Source organism: Merops nubicus, unplaced genomic scaffold, assembly GCF_000691845.1.
Source record: "Merops nubicus isolate BGI_N331 unplaced genomic scaffold, ASM69184v1 scaffold5586, whole genome shotgun sequence".
Classification (NCBI taxonomy): domain Eukaryota; kingdom Metazoa; phylum Chordata; class Aves; order Coraciiformes; family Meropidae; genus Merops; species Merops nubicus.
Genome location: NW_008615501.1, coordinates 39,926 through 66,561, shown reverse-complemented (window position 1 = coordinate 66,561; position 26,636 = coordinate 39,926). Strand labels below are relative to the sequence as shown.

At 37.7% G+C, this 26,636-nt stretch overlaps 1 protein-coding gene across 1 annotated transcript in view; it reads right to left on the bottom strand.

The window, feature by feature from the left end:
- Window positions 1-1,930: 1,930 nt before the first annotated feature.
- LOC103775086 (laminin subunit alpha-2-like) overlaps window positions 1,931-26,636 on the bottom strand; it is a gene marked incomplete at both ends in the record, with an annotated part of 64,042 nt that continues 39,336 nt past the window's right edge. The window contains 12 exons of the mRNA XM_008942529.1: window positions 1,931-2,120; window positions 3,631-3,743; window positions 6,122-6,181; window positions 8,124-8,340; window positions 9,169-9,345; window positions 12,921-13,069; window positions 14,442-14,454; window positions 14,497-14,660; window positions 16,272-16,392; window positions 20,553-20,691; window positions 22,884-23,028; window positions 25,016-25,178. Of these exons, the coding sequence (XP_008940777.1) occupies window positions 1,931-2,120; window positions 3,631-3,743; window positions 6,122-6,181; window positions 8,124-8,340; window positions 9,169-9,345; window positions 12,921-13,069; window positions 14,442-14,454; window positions 14,497-14,660; window positions 16,272-16,392; window positions 20,553-20,691; window positions 22,884-23,028; window positions 25,016-25,178 (1,651 nt within the window). The remainder of the gene's footprint in view (window positions 2,121-3,630; window positions 3,744-6,121; window positions 6,182-8,123; window positions 8,341-9,168; window positions 9,346-12,920; window positions 13,070-14,441; window positions 14,455-14,496; window positions 14,661-16,271; window positions 16,393-20,552; window positions 20,692-22,883; window positions 23,029-25,015; window positions 25,179-26,636) is intronic.

Below are 26,636 nucleotides of genomic sequence, written 5' to 3'. Positions count from 1 at the left end.
TATGATTCTATGATTCTATGATCATAGTTCATGTTAGGGTGAATACAATACCAGCTACGTTCTATTGGTATTATGGCTTCTGTTCAAACAAATGGGCTGTGAATCTCATGGAGGAAATACAATTGCTGAGGAGTTGATGAAATTCTACCCCAACAACCACAGGCAAATTTCTTTCCAAAGCTTTATAGTGAAGCATCTAGAAATCATAATAATAATGATTCTACATAAAAAAAAAAAAAGATAAATATAAAATGCAACATGCATATCAGCAGATTTCTAAACAGTACTGTAGTTAGCTCACCAGACTAGGAAAAAGAGACAAACAGCATTTTTCTTTGGCTTTTATTTAACATGGATGCTTCTGCTTCAGTGTGGCAGGACAGCAGGAATGACTGAACACTGACGAGCGGTGGCCTGAAGGCAAGGGATTGAACTTGGTGTTTACAGACAACTGTAAATTTGAGATGGACAATTACACCTTGAGCAGAAGGAGGATTTGGCAAGTGAGACAGGAACTGGGAACAGACACTCTTACAGAGGACCTAAAGAGATAGCAGTGGCACAGTGTGGCTTCTGTAGGCCTGATGGGAATGTTTTAATCTAAACCATTTCAAACAGAGATAAAGTTCTCACTAAAAGGATTATTTTAAGGAGAAGCCCCTGCTTTCTTAAAAATAAAGACTGTGGATTTTTCCTGAAGAGGTTGCCCTTTGATTTTAGATTTTGTCTCCATTCTCTCCTTCAAAAATGGGATCTACAATAAGGGTCCTTCTCTCACAGAGTGCCAAGCTGTATGCACAGTCTTCCATTAAGAAATATATGGTCCAGTTAGTTCCTTTAGAATAGGGAGAAAATGGGTAAAAAAGGCAAAACATATCTCTTCTGTATTTTTAGAGGGTCTAGCAGAAAGGGGCCTTGGTCTGTGGACAGTGCTCCTAGGCATTATATAAACCAGATAAATAAAGACTGGAACTTCTGTTTATCTGCCTCATGAACTACTTTGTCATAGAGCATTTGCTATCATCAAAAAGTTAATGAATAAAAATCCAGTGAAAATAAAAAACCTGCAGAACAAGGTGGGAATGGAGCAGAGAGGGACTAAGGATGACTGAGAAGAGGGTTTCATAAGAGCAATTCAAGCCCAACAGAAAATGCAATTAGATTTTGTCTTGTTTGGTGATAGAGATGTGGATGATGACTTTCCAAATAGCTGTCCAAAATTTAATGTTTCTTATAGTATATAAGTTGAATACATAGTTAAATGTATTCTTCTCTTCTCTCTCTTTATTGGTGCCTTCAAACATGTTACCTAATGAATATACTATGTGTCTGTTGTTCTTGGCCCAGAAAACACTAAACTTGTGGTTGTGACATTACTCCTTCCTTACCATCCAGATGTCACTGGCATTGTGCTTCCTCTTATAAAGTCACAGAAGGGGTTGCCAAATGCATCCATGAATATCATATTTATTCCTTAATGAATTGAATTAATAATGCAGGGAAGATTTACTTAAATGCTACTTCTTTTTTCTTTGTTCTTAGCATTATGGCTGAACAATGACATTATTAACACAGAAACAGCTGGGTTTAATGATGTATTCAATCACCATCAGCTGATAGTCAACTGAGCCCTATTAGGCAGGAAGGAACATTTTCTGCAGTTCCTTACAATCCGTGGGACATATTCTAAATACGTCCATAAATATGTGTTTCCTGAAGGACAAATTTCAAAGGTTAGAGCTAAAATTTTTGTTACTGGAATATGTACTGTGTACTTAGCAAAGAACCTGAAAGCACAAATTTTGCAGACTGCAGAAAATCCTTGTTGTAAAGTTTAGCTTGTACAGACTACATTTTGCAAATATCTTAAGGCAAAACAAAGTTGCTTTTAGCATTACAAAGAATAATTTTTCATTGGAGACTATTATACCTTGTGCCACTGGCCATCATTTATTTTGTTGGAAATCATTGTGTTGGTGTCTCCACTCCCCAGATCGTAGCTGAAGTAAGGCAGTCCATTTTTTATCTGAACTGTAGCAAAATCAGCGTGGTTGATGCGGGCCATGTAAAACAGCAAGCCAGAATCAGCTGTTGTTCGGACTTCAAATTCAATTGTAAGTCTGGAAATCAAACAAACAGGAAAACAGCAACAAAGGAAATTATATTCCAAGTCAGACAGTAGACAAATTGGTCTGCTTTGCCTTCTTGTGCCTCTGAAAAAAAACCTTCGCAGTTAGTGGCCTGTTTTACTTGTCCACCAGTTTAAGAAAAATAATTTGGTTATACGTGAATCGCATTTCACACATATCTCATCCTTGACATGTTAGTATTCATTATCCCTTTGCTGTGGAAATGCCATAGAATTTCAAGATATAATTCTCAGCTGCAGCTGTGGCTGCTAGAAAATCCCAGCGCTTGTAAAATTCCAGTGGTGTTATCTGTCATCCACACACATAATGCTCACAAAGAGGAGCTGTAGTGACAGCTGGCAAATGTTGAGTTTCTAATGAGTTGTATTGCCTGAAGACAGGTTGCAAAACTTTTAAAGATGCAGAGAGGAGTTTACAATCAGGATATAAAACACTTATTCTGTCTTCTCCCAGAAGAAAATGGGAGTGTTTCTGAGGAGTTCTGCTGACCCTTTGGACAAAATGGTAATGCTGAAAACCTCCACTACAGCAAAGAACCTGGGAAGAAATGATTTACATTATCTGGATGCTAAGGTTCTACTGGCAGCACATCACTAACCTAGCCCAAGCTGAGCTGCAAAGTCAGTACCTGAAAGCAGTTGATAGTATAAACGTGAAAAAACATTGCATGAAAATGATCAGGTCAGGATTCTTATTTGAAAAGAAGACAGGCAAGGACTGTAGGATTAGATATTTCTTTTCATTATAGTCCTAGTTTTCTAAAAATTAGTGTATGTGAAAATAAGCAGTACAGCAACTTTATAGGTAAAAATATAGTTGAGGCTGATGGACTTGTAAACTATAAGGCAGCAAAACCCACTAATGGTACGCCATGGCACATTTGGTAATGACCATGTGCCTTCAGAGCAAAAATGAACAATTAGCAAGTTATAGCTTCAGAAGTTCATTGAAAACAGCTGTATTTTTATAAGTAGCTCTTGGAATTCCCTTACATATCAACATATACTTGTATATATTATTATACTTTGGGAGGGCTATGTAATTTTCCCTGTTTACTGTGCAAGCTTGATCTTAACTATCATAGAAAAGAAGGAAAAAAAGGTTTGCTTATTACAAGAAATTAAGAGGTTAGTGAACCAAGGAACTTTCTTGCAAGAAAGCAACCTATGAGCTCAGTTGCATGCACTGGTTCCTTTCTTCTTGTTTGTTTTTCTGCACATCAGTCTGGGATCTGTGTGCACAGGAACCTTTACACACAAAGAGGTAAACTTTTTGTGAGAGCTACTTAGGTGGGCACTTCATGGACTAAATTTAATTCTTTAATGCTTTTTATGTTTGCTTAATAAAATGAATTAGCCATGGGACATGACCTTTCTCAGATTATGCCCACAAATTTGGGAGATATTTTTGAGAATATTAGGAATGGTATTTTATTTTGACATGACTCCATCAAAACTCATTGCTGAAATAAATAACATACCTGTTTTTCACTTTGGTGTCATCAAATGCAACTGCAATATGGCTGTTCCTTGAAAGACCAAATTGCTTGCCACCTTCCAAAATGGCTGGTTCTGTGTCAGGAGCACAGGAATCCTGCAAAATACACAGCAATCATACAAAGTTCTTGTTTTCTATCTATCTCAGCTGGACACGTACTGGAAATCTTCCAGCTGCTCAGGACTGAGAATACTCTACCTAATCTTAGACCCTGGCCCTGCAATTTTCCAGCATGCTGGTGTCTCATCAAGCTATACACCAGTATGACAGAAACTTGGTGCAAAAGCAGAGCTCATTAAGCTGGCTGTAAAAGCAAATAAAAGTAATATATGAACGTTGCTGCTTTCATGCCGCCAGTGGACATTTACAAGAGTCTTAAGTGATTTCCAGGCAGCTCAGTGTACCCTTAGCTCACATAACTGAGCTTTACACAGTAGGATGCCCTCTTACAGAAATGAAGCAAGACTTAAGCTTTAAAAGGATTCTTTGCTGATGACTCGAAAACTAGTCATCTTAAAAGCAATGAATTAAAAGTATTTTCAGATGCTACACTTGTCAACGAGTCCTCCATCTTACTTCTTCATATTGTTTTGCAATTGTATTCTTTGTTTAATTTGCTGTTGTTTCCCATGGTGCTGTTGAAAGCCCCCCCCAAACAATAAAGGAAGCCGAATAACTGATGGATAGAAGTAACCACTGTTTAACTCCCTGAGCTGTCTAATGTAGACACATTACCCAGGGTGTAAAGAAAGAAACCCCTCCCTGTCTGTTCCACTTCTATGAATCTTAAAGTGGTGCAACAATGGAAGGTAAAACATCTTCTGCCCAGTATAATTTTCTCCTTTTAATTTCACCAGGTCTTTTAATCTCTGGCTCTAAAGCTCTTGTACTGGGGTGCCTGGGGCATCGTAATTACCAGCTCCTACTCATGTCTAGCTTCTTGCCTCCCACTGAGAGTATTGTGAGGAAACTACTCAAAGGATCTAACAAAACACAGTATCAGGACAATACTGCTGGGGGGAAAAAACACAAACTTTGATAGCAGCAAGCTCTGTTTTTAAGCACTATGGCTGATACCATTTTGGATTGGCGACAGTCTCTTATTTGAGCCCTGCCTCAGCAGGGACCTGCAAAGCACAAGGTGTCGTGCTTTGCTGACAAAGAGCTCTTTCTGTGAAACATTTTGAAAATAACAAATGACTCATCAAGCACTAAGATTTCATCCCCAAAGAGGAAATTTCTTTACCCCTCTCACTCAGTTTTTCAGTAGTGTTCTGTGTTTTGCTTTCACGTGTCACAAAAAATCTCCACAACAGTACAAGGCACTTCTTCTAAAAATTAGTTTTCCACAGTGAATGGTCTGGTTTGAATATGACAGAGTAGAACACCATGCATTACAAGAAGTACACATCAATATGTAACGGCGGGGTAAAGCAGGGAAAATTCATCAGGACCAAACAAAGTTACGAATGTGTGATTGCAGTCTTCCTGTGATCATCAAATGGGAAAAAAAAATTCTTTTCCCGTAATGCTGGGTAAAGTTTCTACTCATTTTTAAGCTTTACAGGTTTATCTACAAACTTAACAGCGATGTTAATTAACTATGTTAAATAACAACAACAACAATAATAATAATATTGTACTTTTAATAGCATTTGGGCTTGTTAAAATTTGAAGACAGGGTCTAACTACTGGTACCAGAACAACAAGAAAGAATTGGAAAACGCACTAACATGCACTTTTCTGTGGCACACTTTATACATGTTACATGGTAAAAAGACACATTCTGACAGTTTTTCTTCAGCCCAGCAGGAGGACTGAAAGGAAGGGCAGGGGGTGGGGGAGCATGCCAAACACACTGTGATGGCTGGAATCCTAGCAGGTATACACCGATGATTTCCCGGTAAATACTAATTGATAATAATGAACATTCATCAGGCTGATGTGGAAATGTCAGTAAAAGGAAAAAAAAGCAGCAGTGCATGCTTAAAAAAATCTACAGGTTTTATTCAGAAGCCTCATTCTTCTTTCATTTTATCTAAGGGCAGCCAGCTTTACAGCCTTCATAAGGCTGTGAACTCAACATGGATCATCAGCCTATATTAAAGCATCCCAGCTTTGTTTTTTCAATAATGGCATCAATGTGCCTTGGGTTTAAATCTGGATGTTTAATAATCTCCCATATAACCTGAGAATCTCAAGACTGAACTCTTGAGCTGCCCTTTACTTCAGGCTTGTCAGATGACAGGGACTTGACTGGGAAGTCAAGAAGCTAGGTGAGTATCTCGTGGAAATGAAGAACAGAAAAACCCACTGGAGGACTGTCACACATTCTTGACAAACAGTGCTGTATTAGTAATTACAAAGAAAGTAATTAGGGGAAAAAGGGAGCACCACTGACACAGTCCTGACAGTTCACTGAATAGTGCTAATAAAACAATTAAGTAATGCATGGAGAAATAGTGGAAAGATACCATAATGGAGTCAAATGCAGAAGTAATGCTGGCGCTCTTCATTTCAGTGGCAAGCGAATCCTGAGAAGCAGTGAATAACATGAGGCAGAAGCAGCAGTTACCTCATGTTGAGAAACATTTTGGCATCTGCAGCAAGCAGCAGCAGCAGGCTGGTCACCAGTGTACTTCCTAACTGTCTTACTTCCCTTCCAGATCTTGTCTTGCCTTTAGTAGAGGGTATTTTGTTTGTTTGTTTGTTTGTTTGTTTTTAATTTGGGAATAAACTTCCCTCCCTGTTTACATGCAGATGGATAATAGAGATAAAAAAGGTCCTAAAAGGACTTAAGTAAAACAGATATCTTATTTAAACTTACTATGTGGAAATAACTGTGTGCTTCCCATATACAATCCTTCTACACCGAGCTTCTGTATAATTAACTGTCATATGACTGCTATGTCATTATTAGACTGTAGTTAATTATTTTGTTGCACCATTGCCCAGAAAAATACTTTGGAGAAGTAACTTAGATGAACAAAAAAACTATGCAAAAGCTTGCCTTACTTAAAATATTTCCAAGTCTTCGCAATACTAAAGCAGTTTAATTTTTTCCAAGACAAAATGTGGAGTAATGGTGTTTTAATTAGATTTTTATTTTGAACTCATTCCAAGTTATCATGACTGTGGATATGTGATATATAAAGCTCACCTAGTTACAATGGGACTAGTTTCTGATGTTAATGAATAGATCTACTCTCAGTTTTTCTATTTAAAAGCTACTGCTCAGACTCTTAGAAAGTATGGACTTGCTTTCTCATGCCCTTCTGTGGATTTTTATTTTGTTTATAATGCTTGATCAAGGGATAATATAACTGCACTCTTTCACAACAGTGAACACTAAACTTGATAAGTCTTTTTACCTTGTTGTTGCCTGGTTCCTTACCTTCCTATGGTATCTTTACTATACTGCAAATTTACTTGCTTTTAACTCCAAGCAGAAAGATGCATCGGAGCCCTCGTGTTACAAGTACTCCACCTTGTGGGAATGAACCAAAAATGCTGCCCTAGAGCATTAAAAGGCCGACACAGGTAAACCTGGGGCTTGAGGCACATCTATCTTTAAACCTAGGCTCCTGTTTCTAGGTACACAGGTAGCTGCATGAGCTGTAGAGACTCCAGTTGTGCCTGGTAAGTCCTTCTAGATAAAGCTGTACCATATAGACCTGGACAATGAAGGTGGCTATGAATCTCAAATATGACTTAATGAATAACTTATTGAGTTAAGGGGTTTGGTGTATTTTTTGTACCATTTTTTTTCTTCAGGAAAATGTTGTTACAAATCCTACCTATGTCTAAGGAAAACCAGATATGAATTTTGAAAATGAGTCAAGTAACAGTGAGTGAATGTGACAGAAGAAGTTTATTCTTAAATTTCATTGTATAAGACTGCTTGCCCACTATGTAGCTATTTAAGATTTCTGGCAAGAACAGTTGAATTTAATTTAGCAGTGACTGGGATTTAAGTTCTTAAGGTTGTTAGGTCTCCTGACTAAAGTTATAAAATAGCAGTGGAGGAATTGCTATATCAAACAGACCTTTCTCACTTACCTGTTTCTTCATCCTGTCATTGAACATGGCTGTTATCATGTGCTTCTAAGAACAGCACAAGAAATACCATAACAAAATGGATTTCCCTTAGGAAAAATTCCCTTCCAGCCCAAATCAGGTGTTGCTTGGCTCGCATCCTGAAGTGCAAGGCTTTAAGGCTAAGCGTGCAAACCAAAGTGAATTCTATTCCTATATGCTTCTTTAAACTACAGTTGTCGTAATCAAATTACATCGCCCAGTTTTCTATTTTCCACAGTTTTTACTGACCTACAACAAAGTGTTCCTTTTACAATATCATGCTGAGTTGTTACTATATTTGTGGTAAATTACTTCATTACTCTTGATGGCTAGCTTTTCAGTTTTGCCTAGAAAAAGAAACTTTTCAGACTTTATGTGTGTGAAGTGATCTACACTTACAAGTGCTGAAGATGGAGCTGATGTTGGAGGAGGAGGGGAAACAAGAGTTGTCCTTGGTCTTTCTTTCTCCCCATTAGTGTCTGGTTCAGGTTGGATCAGGACTGTTGTGTGGATCGGTTTATCTTCATCCTCAGATGGCCTAACCTCTGGTTCTAGAGAGGGGCATTGGCCAATATCTGCATTTTCAAAGGACACGGGTTGAGCAAAGTCCATGGGGCTGAGAACACACAAAGAAATTGATGTCTGTTATTATTTTTTCTGCCTTTTTATGACTCATTTATAATGAATAGCTATATGTTGCTGTGCAATTCTACATCACAGGTCTCAAGAGCCAGGATTCATCCTATCTGTTTTAGGTACCGAAGTGGGACATTTATCTTAGAGGTGCTAGTCACCTTTGGCTTTCCTTCTTACAGTCAGTGCAGAGAGACAGACGTCTTCTTTGGAAAGCTTATCAACATAGGTAAGCTGAATCACATTGCAGGGAAGTCCTTCCCTCCGATGTACATTGATGGAGTGTGGTGTGATGAGGTCCTAATTCAGGTACTCCAGTTATGTGAAAGAAAGATTTGGATGGGAACTTTCTATAGAGGTTTTACTTTATTCCCTGATCCATTTTTTTTTACTTAGATGTTCCTTCCAGATTACTGTGGCATGCACTTTCCATAAAGCAAATTAATTCCCAGGGTGCTTCTCAAAATTTACATACTCTTGGAGTTCAACCTTACTTAAAATAAAGTGCTATAGTACACCATAAATACCTATCACTGAGGCAAATCTTACTGCGGTGTTTCTGTTGAGTTGCTCTGATGCTATGGATAAATAGACAATTGTTGGCTTGTCTGTAAAACAGTTCATTAATTGCACAGCCTATGGAGCATGTATTGTAGACAAAAAAAAAAAAGGTGGCCATATTAAGAAAACAGGTCGTATTCTAGGATTTGCTGTTAGCATGATTCCTTGCAACAATGAAGTTTCTTTTGGCAGCCGAGGTGGTTAGCCAGGCCTCATTAACTAGGCATTTTTTGGCATCAGTAAGACTTACGTGGCATTAATGACAAGATTCCATATACAGCCTTCAAACGGTGGGATGTTTCTGATAGGTGCAGTCTGAAACTGAGAAGAAACACCCCCCACAAAGAGTTTCTTAACAGAGATGGGCTGGTCTGTTGGCAACCTCTGAGTCTGGACTTTGTCTTCATCTACTTGAACGGTGAACATCCTGTGAGAAAGATTTGAAAGCAAAGAAATAAGTATTGTACTCTGGTTATTGCTTGTATTGAAATCACCACTTTACAGGCCCCATTTACTCCTACATCAGCTATAACACTAAGCAACCCAAATTATGTAATTAGCAGCTCACATTAAATGCATATTAACCACTAGAAGGTTTTCAGCCACTGCTATGCTTCCTTGGTAGTTCTTTGACAGCTTAGCAAAGCTGTGCTGCAGTGAGGTGGTATCACTGGGTAAATAGGAAGAAGTGGTTTGTAGAGTGGCAACACTGACATGGTAAGTGCCCAGCCTGCAGTACAGTGGTGGTAGATATAATCTTCTAGGGCTCAGCAGGATGGGAACAGCAGGGGAACACATTTTGTTTCGTCTCTCTGTTTCCCAATTTGCACAAGTTATCCTCCTCTTGCTGGAGAATGTACACTGCTGCAGACTGCTCTGATTGCAGAACCAATCACAGATACATACCATACAGTTTTCTTTAAAGATCTGGTAGCTTTTTTTCTGAGGGAGATGGCAGAGTAGAAAAACTGCTGAATGTTCACCATGTACTGATACAAGTGCTAAAATGCATTCTCATGTGTAATGCACATGGTATAAGTTAAAGAGAAAGCAGTCCTATGGAAGTTACTGTTAAGGTTGAACAGAGGAAGGCAGAAGCCTCTGAAGCACAGCACCACTGGCTGACCAAGCCAGCTCAAAGAATGGAAGAAAGAGGAAAGACTAAAGGGGTAATTATGGTGAAGGGCTTTATTCTAGTAAAAGCAAGAATCAAATAAGAGAGAAAGTCTGAATGCTCTTGCCTGTCAAAGCTACTGAGGTGCAAATGTTGTGGATTTCCACATTTACCAGGAAACATGGTAAAGAGGATGGAAAGTGAAAAACTAATTTGCCAAGCCATGCATTGTGTGTGCTGAGAAAGCAGCATTAATGTTAGGGCTATGGAATTGAGAGACTGTGTATTATTTTCATTGGTAACATACATAAGAAGGTAAAACAGCAAGAGTAAAAAATTTAACTGCTGTCTTTGTGACAGTTTACCATTGATGAAACAGAAAATCTCCAACTTCTGAATTAATCCAGCTCAAGGTGAGCTAAGTGGCAAAGGATGGATAGGAACTTCAGCATTTTTGAAGGTGAATGTAGAATGCTAGTTGGCATGATTTCTTAATGTTATACAACTGTCTTTAACTGTCTAGAATTTGGCCAGGAGAGAATCAGGACCACAGAAGAAGCCATAAGTATTTCTGTTAAACACTGATACAATTTATAAAGTGCAGTTTTGATTTCAGGTATGTTACAGTCATGCTAAACATCAGGACCTAACTATTCAAGCACCTTTGACTACAGTTAATCGTCTAAACCCAGATTTGGTATCTGTAAGTAAGCAGCTTGATTTTTCAGTATTACTGAGCATCCTTATGACATACCAGAAATAATGTTTCTGGCAAATAACCTCACTTCTTTCAACTGCAAAATCTTATTGAACTCCAGTATTCTTCCTTAACAACATTTACAAATGTTAGCAACTGAATATTTAAAATGTTTATTGAAAAGAGGCCCATTTTCATATGTAAAATGTTTGGCTTTTTATAGTCCTAGACAGAACTGATAGTGACCAAATTAGGTAACTGTTGTGCTACATACAGATTGTCCAATTTCCTCATAGTTTTGGATGGATTCATTTGGTCTAGAAAGCTGTAGAGTAAGAAAGTAATGCATTTTTGAAAGGGTTGGAGAAAGTGGGATTAAAAGGCTTAACTTTTGAGACAATCTCTAGTACTTTCCCATGACCCTTCAGCTGTGGAAATGGAAATAGAAAAATCCTTCAGAGGAAGTGTAGGAAAATCAGATTGTCAAGAGCCAGGTTATCCTTTTTGCTGCTGCATGTTAGCCATGGCTACCAATTGTCAATATTTTAATCAGCATGTAATATTTAATCTCATCTTTAGCTGTTACCATAGTAAACAAATTTGGTCCCAAACAGAATCATACAACCATATATATTAGTCATCAACACTATCTTAGAATTACCTTGGAAGAGAAAGGAAATACTTCATAATTATATGGATAATTACCTCTCTGAAGAGTTTTCAAAGGGTGTTCCTCATATTTAATAAAAAAAACTATTAAGTTTGTGATGAGTAGTGGAGGAGTTAATCTTAATTTCTATCTTTTCACATCCATTTCAGGTTACAGAAACTGCAGAGTTCAATTTGTTTTGTAACAGAGCTACTTTGAAAATACAGAAGTTTCATCTCAACAAGCATCATCACTGGATGGCATTGTACAGCAATTTTATCTTGATGTACTCTCACAGGTCAAGCTACCGTACTTGCTGTAGCACTGCATAAAAGAACTCCCTTTGTTGCTTAGAGCTTTTTATTATCATCTGCATATTTGTGTTCTGTCATAGTGGGACAAAAGGCTTTGCAAAATCCAGTTATTCATTTCCGAAATAACTTTTTGTCCCAAAGAATTTACTGTTTTTCCTCAAACTAGTCAAAGAAGCTGGGGAGATATATTGTCTGAAGGCATTATTTACAAGATTGTTTTTAAGGATACAATAGAAATTCAGTCAGAAAATTATACTGACAAAGGACAAAGCAAATCAAATTACAGAGAGGACAGAAGGGCACCTCAGGACTAGACAGACAGGAATTGTTGCTCAAGAAGGCTGCAGTGTTATGGGGGTAAGAGGGTGTAGTGTTCAGTGTGCTTAGATAAGCCCATTTTGTAACATGCTGGATGTCTTATCTTCTTTCTAATTTTTTTTTAAACAAAACAGAACATTGTCCATAGTGCACCCATCCACTGAATGTCTGTCCAGTACATATGCATTTGTATGTCCAAATGTCCACAAGAAACCCTACTTGGAACAAGGGCTGTTCCAGGCCATAAATAATACTGGCTGCTTGAGCCACACAACAACGGTGCCGTTTCTAATCACTTTCTGAATGGTGAAGTGTAATTAGGATTTTTGACATTGTCTGAGAAGCAGCAATTTAAGTAATACTTTGTTTCAAACAACATGGTCTGAGAATGCCTGCAATAAAATGACGGACATTTATCTGGGACTGTGTGTCTTTTTTGCTTTACCTTATTTTTCTGGGCACTGCTGTGACCCCATGTATCTACACTAGCACATGGCATCTCAAAAAGGCTATAGGCTGCTGTGCTGTTGCTGTTCTTACACTCTGAAAATGGTCTTTTTCTACACGTCTTCAAAAGGTGATTTACTGCACCGCAGCAGTATTTCTCATCCACAGATTCAATTAATACAATATATTTGCTGAGAACCAGAAGGTTAAAGATACCAGTCCAGACAAATGCAGGTCTGTGGAGATACAGGCTGAGGTAGCCTAGGAAAGCATGTAAATCCAGCTCTGCAGAATAATCAGCACTGTCAGAAACAAACTTTTAAACACTTTTAGATAAGGATGGAAATACAATAAAACCTTTGCCTCAGCAGAAGCATTTACATGGACTGCTGAGCCATTAGGACATTTGCATTGTTGACTTAGCTGTGTTGCGAGGCCTACGGCATTTCTAGGTGTTTGTTACCCCGTGGCTCGTTCTATCCGGACGGAGTGCGCTCGGCCGTCGTGAAACTCGCCAGCCTCTGGTCTGGTGGTGATCCTGTAGGGATCCCGTGTCCCCGTGGAGACGTGCGCTTCCAGTCGGCCTCTGTTCAGGAACACGGCGTAATAGGCCTGCAGTGTGTATGTTGGTGTGAGAAGGTGTGACACATTGGGAAAGAAATTATTTCACTTAGTTTTACATTTGGCTGTATGTTTTATTTTCTTACTCTGTTTTTTTTTTAATTTTCTCACCATAGATAAGATTCTGTAGTTTCTATTTTGCTGCTGTTGCTACATTCAGTCTCTCTAGTTTTGTAACAAGGAACGGGTAAAATGAGATCACGCTGGATAGCCTCATCAAAAGACTTAACTCTCTGCATACCTATTTGCATGGAAAGATGGAGCCTTCTAACCTACAATTATACTGATTTTTGCTGTTACAAGGCCTTGTCTTAAACCCATCACGCCCTGAATAGCATTGATCTCAGTGTGAGTCCTGCATTTGGAGGGCTGGCGAATCATGCTAGTAGTTACTCTAGCAACCAATATCATGTTGTAGTGAATTTCAGCATCTAACCTCCAGTTACTATAGCAATGAGTGTCATGCTCACTTCTGTGACCTGAAGAGCTGGGAAATGATAAAGGAGCCCCTGCCCTGAAGTTAATGTCATGTGGGTGAGCCATTATAATATGCTGCCCCTGGAGCGTGTTCCTCCAGGTCACTGAGAGCTCTCTTCCAAAACAGGCAGGAAGGAAAATAATGAAATATCATTTTCCAGAAGTCCTGAACAAAGAAAGCATCAAAATATTCTGTTTACCTCTGTTGTAGTATGCCTATATGTTGGTTTTTTAATTAATCAAGACTGGAATAATGTCTAACAGCAATCACACTTAGTCACTTGGACTCTGTAGATACTTCCTCTGAACAGATTGATGCTATCATCTTCATAAAGGATTTATACTGCAGATTTATATTTTATAGGGAGAGAGAGGTTGGACCACTCTTAAGTCTTATATGTTACAGCAGTAATCCCAAAAAAGGGGCTTATCTTGCACTACTTTTAGCAGGTTTGGTTTTTCTTTTTTTCATCTCAAGAAACAGAATGATCCTCATTTATGTCTATATGAACAGGAATGAAAGATATTTCCAAGCACTAATTGTACATAAGTAGTCCTCAGAATGAGTGAAAAGCAGTATTCTCTAATATTTAGGTCTGATTAAAAAAAACCCACAACATGGAAGCATCTATATGATAGAAAAATAAATCTAGTTTTGTTTACTGATTGTAAATCTTTAAGAGAACCAGTTACTCCAGTGGAGAAACCCAGTTCTGAGCCTCTATCAGATTCTCCATCAGATAAAGTATAGCATTACAAATCATTTATTCCCAAGCACGGAATTTTAATTTATGTATGAATATCTGATAGTGTCTTGAAACAAGCCAAGTGGAAGGACTTCAGGAAAGTTGTGGTTTTTCTTTATCTTTTGTTAGGTTCTTCATACCTGTCCTGTCTGTCTGCGCTTTCTTCTCATAGGGGCAGCTTTCCTTCCAGTATACCTGCGCTTTCTCCTGGGGGGCACAACTGTGCCACTTGTGCCAAACAAGATGATCCCAGACTCATTCCTGGTGCTGAAGGAGAGATTGATTTCTGTGCCCATGTCAAAGGACACAGGCTGCAGTTCCACAAAACCTGGCTTGGGGAAGCTAACTGTAAAAATGTTCTGTAGGAAGAAGAGGACAAGAAAGTGCATTAGTAGGATTAAAAACAAGAGTATGAACATGCAGAAAGATTTCCTAAATAAAATAATAAATTATGCAAATATAACCAGTGTAAAGAGATGGAAAGTAATAATAAACACTAAGCAATTTACTTCTCAAAGTGTTGTGCAAACACTAATTTACCTGTTTACATCTGGCATCATTAGAGTATTTCTGGAATCCTGTCTTGAAGGAAGGCAAAGTTCCAGTCGTATTTCAGTATTACTATCTTGGATTAAAAATAACTGCTCACAGGTCTTTTTTAACATGAATGTTTTCCTTTGAGTTTAATACAGTGGGATTTTGCTTTTAAATCAATGCAATAGATAACAACAGCTGATATGAACTTAAACTGGATTCTATTATTTGTCAAATATGCCCAGAACATACTTTTCATAAACCTGTCATTATGGCTTCATCATTATTGCTTCACTAAGCACCACTGCTTTCTTGATGAGTCGGGCTCATAAACGAAGTAACCACTGCACACGGCCCAACTCCTTGGACAATGGTAGCCATTAACACAATTTAAAGAGTAGAGAATGTCATCAAATAATAAATTAATGCATACTCCTGAAGTATCTTCTGTAATGACTACCAATTCATGTATTCATCCAGCTGCAGAAGGCCACTCCATAGAAACAGTGACATTTTTTAAAGTAAATCATCATTTTTCAGTATAGTAGAATAGTTTTCAGGTCTAGAGATAATAGATTATGCCAGCTAAAATCACTGATGACGATGTTCAGCTTTCTCTGAAATCTGAGGGGATTTAAACAATTGAGTGTATACCCTATCTTTTGCTTTTACTTCACTTCTTTTTAATTATGGTACATATCCTGTTTTGTACAATTAGAATGTTTTATTTAATTCCCCAACAAAATGCTTAATTAGACTTCATACCCTGAAAACTCAAGTGTTACAAAATAACATGAAAAGCAAAGCACTTCCTAAGATTCATAGCCAACAGAAGAAAACGAACACAGCTATTCTTCTTTCCTATTCAGGAAAGAATATATAATAAACTGAAGACAAACATGAACTTCTGTAGAGAATTTTTGCTGAAACCAAATTTGAGAGGTATTAAAGCATTTGAGCAATCTGGTTATTTACAGTTTAGCTTTATGACAAACTTGAAAATGGTCATCTCATGACAGGTCCATTGAACCTAATAACCTGTGTGAGAGAGTCCTATTGCTGTGTGCTTTTTGCTCTGATGAAGGCAGCTTTATTTTGGCTAATTCTAGCCTTATTAACGTCAACAATTCCCAATCTTAGTCAGTTGAAACAAAGCTAGACTAATGCTAAGCATTTCAGAAAATCCTACCTGATAGGGACAGGGATATCACAACTGGCCAAGGATACTAGCCAAGAAGTTCGGATCCAGAAAACGGGTCTAATTGCTGATCAGACTCATTCATCTTTCTTTCTCTTAAACATAACTTCTAATTTTCAGGTTAGATCCCTATGTTTGTCTGAATATGCTTTATACAGTGAATTAATAATGCCATAAAATCAGAAACTAGAAAGCATTGATACCCATTAAGACCAAAACACATAGAAATCAGACTAACCTCTAGCGTGCATCCTTTGGTTAGACCGACAAAGTCAGGACTACTCAATATATTATATGGTGTCCTTGAAATTTCAATATCTTTGAGGCAACCTGTATATTTCTTTAAGTTCACTTCAGGTCTAAAAAAAATTTAGAAGTACAATGTGTTTTCAAAAATAGAGTTCAAGAACACAGTTACCCAAATGCACACACATGCACTGTCAGATGCACAGATGCTTGATTATTTTTTTTTTTTAAATACACACATACACTTAAATAGATACATTCTGCCTTCTACCACCTATCAGCACATATTGCACTCTGCCTTGCATCACTCCAAGGTGTAACAGAAGATTCATCTCATCTCCAATTGACAACATTTGACTTGCTTTACTTTAGTGTTGGGTTTTGATATGATTTTTTTTTTTTAAAATTTTTTTTTTTTTTTTTTTGGTAAAGGAATGCTGTCACCTTTGTTTAAATGCAGTGAGGTATGAAATAAGTAGTTGTTCCTTAGGCAAAGCACAAAGATACAACCTAGGAATTCATAACAAAAAGGAGAGACCTTAACTGGAAGACAAATGTTTCATCTTCTTTTTGCATACTAGATCCAAATGAAAGAGAGACTCTAGTAATGTACAAACATTTTGGATAAAGTCTTTGCCAAAGATTGAAAAAAAAATTCATTTGATTATTTTTTTTATGCTTTAGGAGTTCTTTATGCTAAAGTGGACTGACAATTGTTTTTAATATATTTTATACTCCCAGTATTTTTCTTACGAAAATTGCTGCATATTTTCTTATGACACAGCAATACATTGGACTTTCTCAGGCAGTTGAAGAAAACAAAACACTTGGGTTTTTTACAGAACATAACTATGTAGCCAAGACAGGAGAATACTGTAACAGAACTGCAAAGTTTCATAGCTTGATGCATCATCTGGTTGACAGAAGAAATGAGAAAACCCACAAAAGTTATACCAAAGCTAGCATACTTGAATGCAAAAGTATGACCTCCCAGGCCTGGGACCATAAAACTGGTGGTAACACCTGAACCAGGCTTGCAAGAAGAAAAGCCTTACAAACTCACTTCAGAAAAAGAATTGCTACTCATACCATGGAGAGTAAACCCAAAAAGAAAAAAGCATTAGTTAATTCATTCATAATTTTATGAGTGTTTACTAGAATATCTGAATAATATGAGCAGGTCAAAGAAAGAAAAATGATTTTTGAAAATAAATAAGGAGTTAAAACTATGGGGAGAATAAAAAAAAATCAACATTTCAGCTCTCTGTAAGGAAAGAGAAGATTTAACATAATATTAATCACAAAATGAAACCATTTTGCACAGATACTATTCAGCTGCATGTTTTGATACTGAAAGCCATTTTTTGCATTGTAGCTGTCTTAGCAAGCGTGGTGTATTCTCTGGCAAAGTAGCATTCTCTGTAGAAGTTAAAGCAAGCCTCTAGTTTACTAAAATAAGCTATATTCTGTTTTATTTACAGCCGTGTAGTTATGGTCACCTTTAATTTTTGATTCTTTAAAAAATTTCTTAGCTGTTCTCCAGTTCCTCTATTCACTCATCTTCCCAGCAGCAGAACAGTTTTGCCACATCATTGCCAGCAGTGCCCACAGCCTCCTGTCTTTGCCATCCAGAAACCACACATGTTCCTACCCCCTTCCTGCCCTCTCCAGTGACTGGCTGCTCTAGTGCTGTCCTGTTACAGTTAGCTGTTGTTATCTCATTATTCCTAACCCATATGAACCCTATATCCTCACAAACATTGAACGCTTGCTTGATGTTTTCTTGGGACTTCCTTTTTCCCTTGTTGCCTTCCAAAACATACAAAACAAGATCCAAGTTCACCCAGATCTTGCATAAATACTTGCCTTTTTTTTTGCCTTTTTTTTTTTTTTTTTTTTTTTTTTTTTAATTCCCCAAACTAAGATCAGTTTCAAGGGAACACAAGCAGATTTCTGGAACTTGGGAGGAAATGATGTTTCTTAGGAGTGGGGGTAGGGGTTGAATTTTTTAAATTCAAGCCAGGAATTAAGTTGCAAAACATAACGAAGTTCAGTACATATCTGAGCATACCAAGGCAGAAGTAATGGACACAAATAGATGCAAACTGAAAATACAATCAGAAATAGGTGACTTCCCCCACCCCCCTCATCCTCCTATTCTTAAAATCAGAAGTGGCAAATTTCACAAAACTCTGTGCCTCACTTTCATACCCTCCTCAATAACTACTTCACTGCTGTGAATTCAGTGCTCCTTGCCTGACTCGGGACCGTGTTGCTCTTTCAGCCTGGAGGTCAGAGCCAAACTCAGCAATACAGTTTGCTGTAGCTTTTGCTTCCGAGCCATTCCAATGTCGTAAACAAACACAGCTGAAGTAAGCAGCTGTGTGAAGGAAATAAAAGTTGCTTGTGTAGGTGTGTGCACAGCATCTAAGATGACAGTATTAAGCACTTGGAGGCAGCTTTGCTTGTTGCAGCAGGAGCAACTTGCTGAATTAACAGCCTTAGCGTAACAGCTGGTATAAATACTGCCCACACGCTGCTGCTGCATTGCTGTCTGTGCTTTCAAGCTGCACTTACTAGACACATGCAAGTCATGCAAGTAATCTGATTATTTTTACCTTGCTTTCATACTAGGGTGAGAGAGAAAGACAAAAAAAAAAAAAAAAAAAAGATGAAAATTACGTTAATTGTAGCAAATGATACATATTAGCAAGGTTCAAACATTTCACAGTGAAGCAGATAATTCACAAACAACACATAATATATTGTGAGATTCTATGTCCACTATCAGGCTCTGCAAACAGCTACCTTAAAACGCAATATATCAGAGAGCTTTTATAATATGTTGCTATACTTGGTCGTGAGTAAAAGCAAACCATGTAAAAGAATTTGGCAGAACTGACCCAGCCTGATAAGTACAAAGTCACAGGTATCTCAGGGTTTATTGTGTGCAGTAGCTCAGCTTTGCCTTTATCCTCTTTTCACTATTTTTGATTCTAATTTACCATAACATTCATCTTGCCCCAGTGAATGACGAATCATAGCTGTAGGCAAAATGGTCCAAGTAGCTGTGGTACACTGAGCTTCTAAGTAATCACAAAGGATTTGCTGGAGGATAATTGGTCTAGACATTTTGTTATGCACTGATGTGATTTCACAATTACATAATATAACGTTATATTTCATGAGTAAAAGAGATCTTAGATCTTTTTATTACTGGATGATTTGACATCAGAGGTTCTTTGTTAACCTAATAAATGAACAAATATCGTCCATTCTTTTAGTTGTGGAACAGCCTGTGGACTCATCACAAGAGTTCACAAGATCACTTCAAGGCTGTCATTAGGCCATGTAGCTAAAGCTGACATAGATTAATAGGCTGGTTTCTGTGTTGCTCATCTGTTCCTTGTAGCACAGAATTCTCTTGTTCTTGTCATTGCAAAACTGCTGAATATTCATTTAAAAGGTAAGTAAGTTGGTTTTGTCCATTAAAAACCATGTAATAGAGTCACTAAATTCATGTTTCTGTTATCCCATTTCTTTAGTTTATTGTAGCTTAAAGTTTATCAATAATTATGCAATATTTTAAAAATAAATGCTGGGAATTCTATTTGTCTAAGAAATTCAGGGTCAGGCTTCTGAAGGGGAGAGGTTGCCATATTTCATTTTACTTACATGAAATAAATCACCAGTATTGTATTATATACTTTAAGTTTCTAATACAGTAGGACTTTAAGCTCAGGAACTTATGTCTACAAATAATTTTATATTATATCTAAACAAAGTATTTTTATACATATTGAAAGTATACTGGCTCTGTTTTTGCAAAAGCGTGCATATCCATTTAACAGTAATCCCCTGAGGAGCAATTTGTAGTTCATTTTTTCCACTTGTGCACAAGCTAAACACTTGTACTTAATTTTGTGGAGGTATGGAGCCATTTATGTAAGTTCTAAGTCAAAAATTTTACTTATCAAACAAAAAAAACCCCTCTTTAAAAGTCAGCTACATCATGGCTCTTGCACAGCATCAGAAAGATGCACTGCACCATTACTGCTATTTCCAATGTATTTGTGTAATGTAAGCTGTGAAATACATTGAAACACACAACATATGCAAATAAAGCATTTGTCTGCTGTGGCAATATAGGTTACATTGGGAACTCACCATTCACTTACTGCAAGTAAACTTGAGAGATAAATACAGGGAATAAGATTACGCTGCATTTACATTCCCTTATCAAAGGTAAAGAAATTGGTTAGAGCAACATTACCTTAGATTTCTCAGGGTTGGCAATCCCCCAAAATATATTTTCTCATGACCTTTTAAGTTGAGCCCAAAGTGGCTGCCTGTAGAAGCTGTTGCTATGGTCTCTTCTTCATTGGTGTCTATGTCTACAATTGATATGTTGGCTGGAAGACATTTGAGATTAGTTTCAAATTATCAGACACAAACAAAGATGTCTTAATGTAAGAGAATAAAAGAGAAATTTTTGGAGGGTTAGCAGGTGACAGGAGAGGCAAGGAGGCTTGTATTTTGCAATTAAGACACTGGATTTCCATGTTGTCAATTACTGGCAGGGGAAGAGGTCTCTATGTTCCTTTGTTTCCATAACAACCTGAAAAGCTATAGCAATTCTGTATGCTTTCTATGTATTCTTTAAACCTGTCCCAATTTGGTATGTTCTTTGTGTCAATGTAATTTGGAGCTAACACTTCAGGACAAAGTCAAGACAGAACAGATCATTTTACATTTAATTTTTGATGTCAGTGCAAAGGTTGTCACTTGAGAAGGATATTTTAGAGTAGAATTTTGTTAAGCATTGTCATTATGTGCTTTAAAGATTGGTGATCAGGCTAAACCATTGTCAAACCCAAAGCACTCAGTTGCTGTCATGTCTAATTTCAGTCTGGAGTCAGTGATGCACTACATACAACTATCCTATTTAAATGCTTGTTCCATGTTTATTTTAAATGTACAGAATATAAAGTTCAATGAGACAAGACATAGTGAAAAATGCTAAGCAGCCCCCAAGGAAGAAAAGGATATTCTACCATAGGGATGCAAAGAAAGGGTTCTTACCTTCCTGTTTTTTTTCCTTCAGACAGTGAAATGCAAGAGATTGTTTAACATTACCCTTCCCCCCGCTCCCCCCCTTCCACTCCCCCCATCTACATACCTAAGGAATAAAACGAACCTTTATTTTAACTAAAAAAGTGATCAGCCTGATTTCTGGTTAAATATGGACTAGAGTGAGTCTGGAAGTGAAAGGTCTGTCAACCTCTTATGAGATTTCAGAGGGAGGACTGTCCAGAAGAGGTAATCTACAATCCATGGAGAGGAAGGAGCAATGGGAGTATGGCAATACCTTCTCTGATAGAAGCTCTCCTGACAGGTGAGTCTCTTGTAGCAGCAACTGACTAAATAAATGCCTTAAAAGAGGGAAGGAATGTGTACAATCTGAAACCAAACTATAGTTTTCAGGAGTGAAAGATGATTGAATGGGGGACAGACTTTCCTGCTGTACCTAACTGTGAACAGATTAATTTTCCTTTAATTTCTATCTTGTATCTTCTTTAAAAACATATGCTATATTTGAATGGAATTATTAAATTACAATTATGTGACATATTTTATCTCAATACCTTTTCAATTAAAAGCTAAGATGACTGGATAGCAACAAGGCATTCCTCATCTAAAAGTGCAGAAAACCTGCAACTGAGAGCTCCCAGGTTATTTTGGCCATTGTCCCAGCTCCCAAGTCCAAATGACAAGAGGATGGGCATGTGTTTGAGATGTGAAGGTCAGACAGAGAGCTGGCACTGAAGGTGGGCAGAGGGAGGAAGAGTGTGTTCAGGGGCCCTGGAATGTAATAAGACTTCATGATACAAAGAAACCTAGAAATTTACAGGTGCCATAAATAAAATTAATTTGGCTCAAGAAAGATTCTACCAGTCCTAAAACTAGATTAAAAACAAACCAAAAAAGAGGTTTGCCTGCATGATAGCCAGCATTCTTTGCAATCTTATTAAATGACATCACTTTACATTTTGCATCAATAAGAAGTAGAAGAATTAGTAGCACTTCTGAAGATGCTCCCACTTATTTGCATGCAGATTCAGATCATGGCACACTGCAGATCATTAGAGAAGGTAAAATAGTTGTTGAGTTGGTCTACTGACTGTAGACAGGCTATCAGGACGAAAGTCACTGCTGTTTTTAAGTGCTTTGGGATATGCTGAGCATGAGAGGACTGTACAGCATGACAGCTATTGCTGTCGTAACAAAAATCACACAGGTTTGTTTTATCATTTTGAATAATTTTGACATATGGTACCTGACAAAAAACCTTCTTTTTTTCCCCTATCAGATGCATTTTAGAATGTAATTCTAAATTAAGCTACCTGTTCATAAAAGGCCTGTTTGGCAGCACAATCACTCACATGCAACTCAACGCACCTGCAAGCTAAGCAATATAAGTTTCTAAATCATTAGAACTTTATAATTCCAACAGTTTTGCACAACATCTTCCCCATGATTAGGTGGTTAGCTGCACTGTACAGGTAACTGGGAAAGTCATGGTGCTGACATCACAGGAACTCACCTTGCTTTTGAATTCTTGACAGCGTAAAAGATTTCCATTTGCCATCATTATGGTTTCGGTTGCTGGTAACAGAAGCTGTACCTGAACCCAGATCGTAGCTGACTTTTATACGCCCACCACTAAGTTCTACACTCATGAAATCCTTCTGTTAATGAAAAGGATTAGACATACAAATTATGATCCTTGTTCATTTTGGTAAGAGACATATGATATTAAATAAACACTTTATTTTCTTGTGTGACAACAGACAACTCTTTTCAAACTTTTTAAAAAAATACTTAGGCATTTACTGGCCAGGACTGTAATGCACAAAAGTCTGCTGCTGACAAGTTCTTTTTTTCCCCCTTCTTCTACTTTGGATTGCTAACTTAGCTGGAATTTTGCTAACAACTTTGTTGGAGATTTGATGGGATGCCTGTACTTTTATTTTCTGAGACTGAAGACAGAAATACACCTTACAATTACCTGAAACTAATACTCAGCTTTGAGTATATGTCTGTACTACAGTTAGTGCATTCAGTACATACATCAGCTAAATTAAACTTGCAAGGTAGAAACCAAGAATAGTAACCAGTACTGATGGAGCAACAGAGAGCTATTATTCCCATCAACCACTGACACCAACATCAAAGCAGTAGGTGGAGATGGCTGACTGGAGCAATGGTGTGTGCTATAGTACCTACAGAAAAAGAGCTGGCAGGGTACAAAAAGCAAAACAAACAGGCAGGGAATCGGATAGCATGAAAGACACTAAGTAAGTAATGGTGGAACTATGACCCAGGATATGAATGTACCAGAGAAATTTTAAGTTTATCATTTTGCTCATGGCCAGTTCCACCTGTACTCAGACCTAGGGAGAATGAAAATGCTTTACCATGTGCTGAACACTTATACAAAACTGTGATAATAACATTATGTAAATGGTTATAAATTTATCTTAATATGAAAAGAAGAAAATTTAATAAACTAATTTTTCTAGATGCTTATGCATATCTATCCATGCATCACCAGAAAGAGCATCCTCAAAGATTTTAAACCATTGGAAAATATTTTTAGAGACAAATTGGATCAGGGACTAGATGTCTTCCAGCTCCAAGTGTTTTTCAGAGTTCAGGTAAATAAATTTTCCTAGAAAACTACATACAAAATAATTATACACAATCATCTAAAATAATTACACTAATTATACTTTCACTATTTAATTATAAAAATTAATCAGAAAAACTACATAAGTACTTCATTATCATCATAGAATGTTCTCTTTTACTACAATCAGCCAGGAGGAGAACCCTCCCCCTTGATAATTCCAGCAATTCTGATAATTCTTCCCCATATATGGGAATCTGAAATAAGATTGATTTACAGAAACACAGATTCGGTAAAATAGTGAGTGCTCTGTAATTCTTCAAGATATCAGTGAGTATTGCTGTACATCATTTCTGACCCATATGTAAAAGCCAAGGAAAGGAGTCTTTCCCCAGCCAGGTGTGCAGATCAATCTGGATTAGAGATGCTGAAGCTGAGTTATTCCTGATTCATGTGAGAATCTGGCCACATGTCTTTATAAATAACTTCTCCCTGTTATCTACACACATTTGATAGTGTGTGTGAATAAAAACCTTAAGCAGCTTTATATCTAATGTTTCTATTCTCTATTTTAGCTGTAAGAGGCATGATTTGTAGATCCTGTATAAACATCATCACCATCACATCCTGTTTGTTGCACCATTCAGGTCCCCTTTAGTGCTACTCACACTAAACACAAACTTTCTCTTTATAAGTGTCCCTACCCTCACCCTATGATATCTTAAACTACAAATGTACAACCACAACTGACAATGTTTGCACAGGTAAACGTTTGGGATGAATTAAAATTAATTAATAATTTCGGAAAGGCTGGAATTCCCCTCAGCCCAACACAATACTCCCCAGCCAGTGAACAGTAGGTCATAAATGTCCACACTATAACATTCTCTTCACTTGGACAGCAGTGAAGAATCATAGCAGGCAACATCATACTAGGACAGTGCTACAGTAAATTAGTATTTTTTTTCCATAATATGATGAATTCAGTCACTGCAAAAATGGCATGAAAACTGTAAGGAGCATGGAGGTTAGCAGGTTGTTCTTACCAAGTCATCAGTAGCAAGATACATCAGCAGGGCATTTGATGAGAATGTCCTGAATTTGAACATAACTGTGGAAATATTTGGGTTCCAGCGAATCGGTCGGCTCACCATGGCGTAGCTGTCACCATCAAACTGGACTGTCCCTTCACTGTCTGCCACCTGTGGGCTGAAAAGGGGAAATTCCAACAATTTTCCTTTGCCATGGACACTGTCCATTTCTGTCACACAGATCAGAAAGCTGAAAGGCAGCAAGTTTTTGCTTTAATCACAGACATAACTGAATTTGAACCAGAGACCTACATGTGAAATATTGTCCAGGAACATGTTTCCCATTTGAAGGAAACATACAAGGATCTTGAATGCAGTCCCCTCACCTTCCATAGCTATGTTTAACAGTTAAGTTTTTGCAACTAGATTTTGCAGAACAGTTTTTTTCTACTGCTGGAATAATGGGTTAAGGTAAAATGGGACTTTTAATACAGTTTTCTACAAATCTCAGATCTCATATTCTCTTTTTTAATCTCCCTCTCATCCACTCCCACTCCAAGCAAGCAGATCTACACTATCACTAATGAACAAGAAAATTAAATTTAGGTAGAAATACACATAAAGGCTTAGGCATTTTCATTAGGACTCGGTTGGAACTGAAATGAATATATCCATCATCATGCTCCTTCAATTTCTACCTAAGTGTCAAAAGCCTACCGTTGTAGTCAAGGAAATCCTCTGTCATTTCCAAAATCGTTTTGGTTCACAACTAGAATTTCCATCACTTTCAAAGGGCTAAGCCTTAGCAGATTGTCAGACTAGGCTGCTAGTTTGAAAACTTGCCTACTTTTACTTTTACTGGGTCTACAATTATTTACCTAATGCAGTTTGAGCTCTATACCATACACTAATACTGCTAAGTTCACTAAAAGCAGGGAGCATCTAAGAGAAAAATGCTGCTGTTCATGCAGTGGGCCACTGTTAAAGCCATAAAGAAGGGTGAGAGTGACCCAGAGTCTGTCTTCTTTACATGATAATTCCCAGGACTGCGCTGCAGTATCAGGTGGTGCCTCTATATAACGGGCGCTCAGATTTTGAAGCTGAGACATGGCACAGCAAAGTGTTAGATTATTTTGCTGGGAGAAAGTAAAGAAGATCACAGCTTTCTAAAGGACAAGGACACATCTTGCAAGTAAGTAACTTATGTGGTTTTGAAATGAATTTAGAGAATTCCAAGTCTACATATGTGATTCTCTTTGAGAATGGAAACGCCTTTCTCTTGTGAGGGTCTCTGGCCACTACACTGGTGACTGTGAATGCCACCTTGAGGAACCTGATTCTGCTCTGTGCTAAGTAAGAGGTGCAGGCACCCACACCACAGGAGTCCATAAGCCAGACTTAGTGCCACTGTGGATCTCAACCACTCTCGTGTTTTAACTGACCTTGGTTACTGGTTACTAGGAGTCTTTCCATCACAGCACTGCTAAGACAACCATCAGAATTCTGTTAAGACATTGAGCATGTTTATGACCCAGATTGGATGCCTCCCCTCTTGGTGTAATTGCAACCTAATTTCGTATTTCCTACAACTCTCAGTGTTGCCTACAGACCACAGCTGTCTGCTGGAACTTGATGT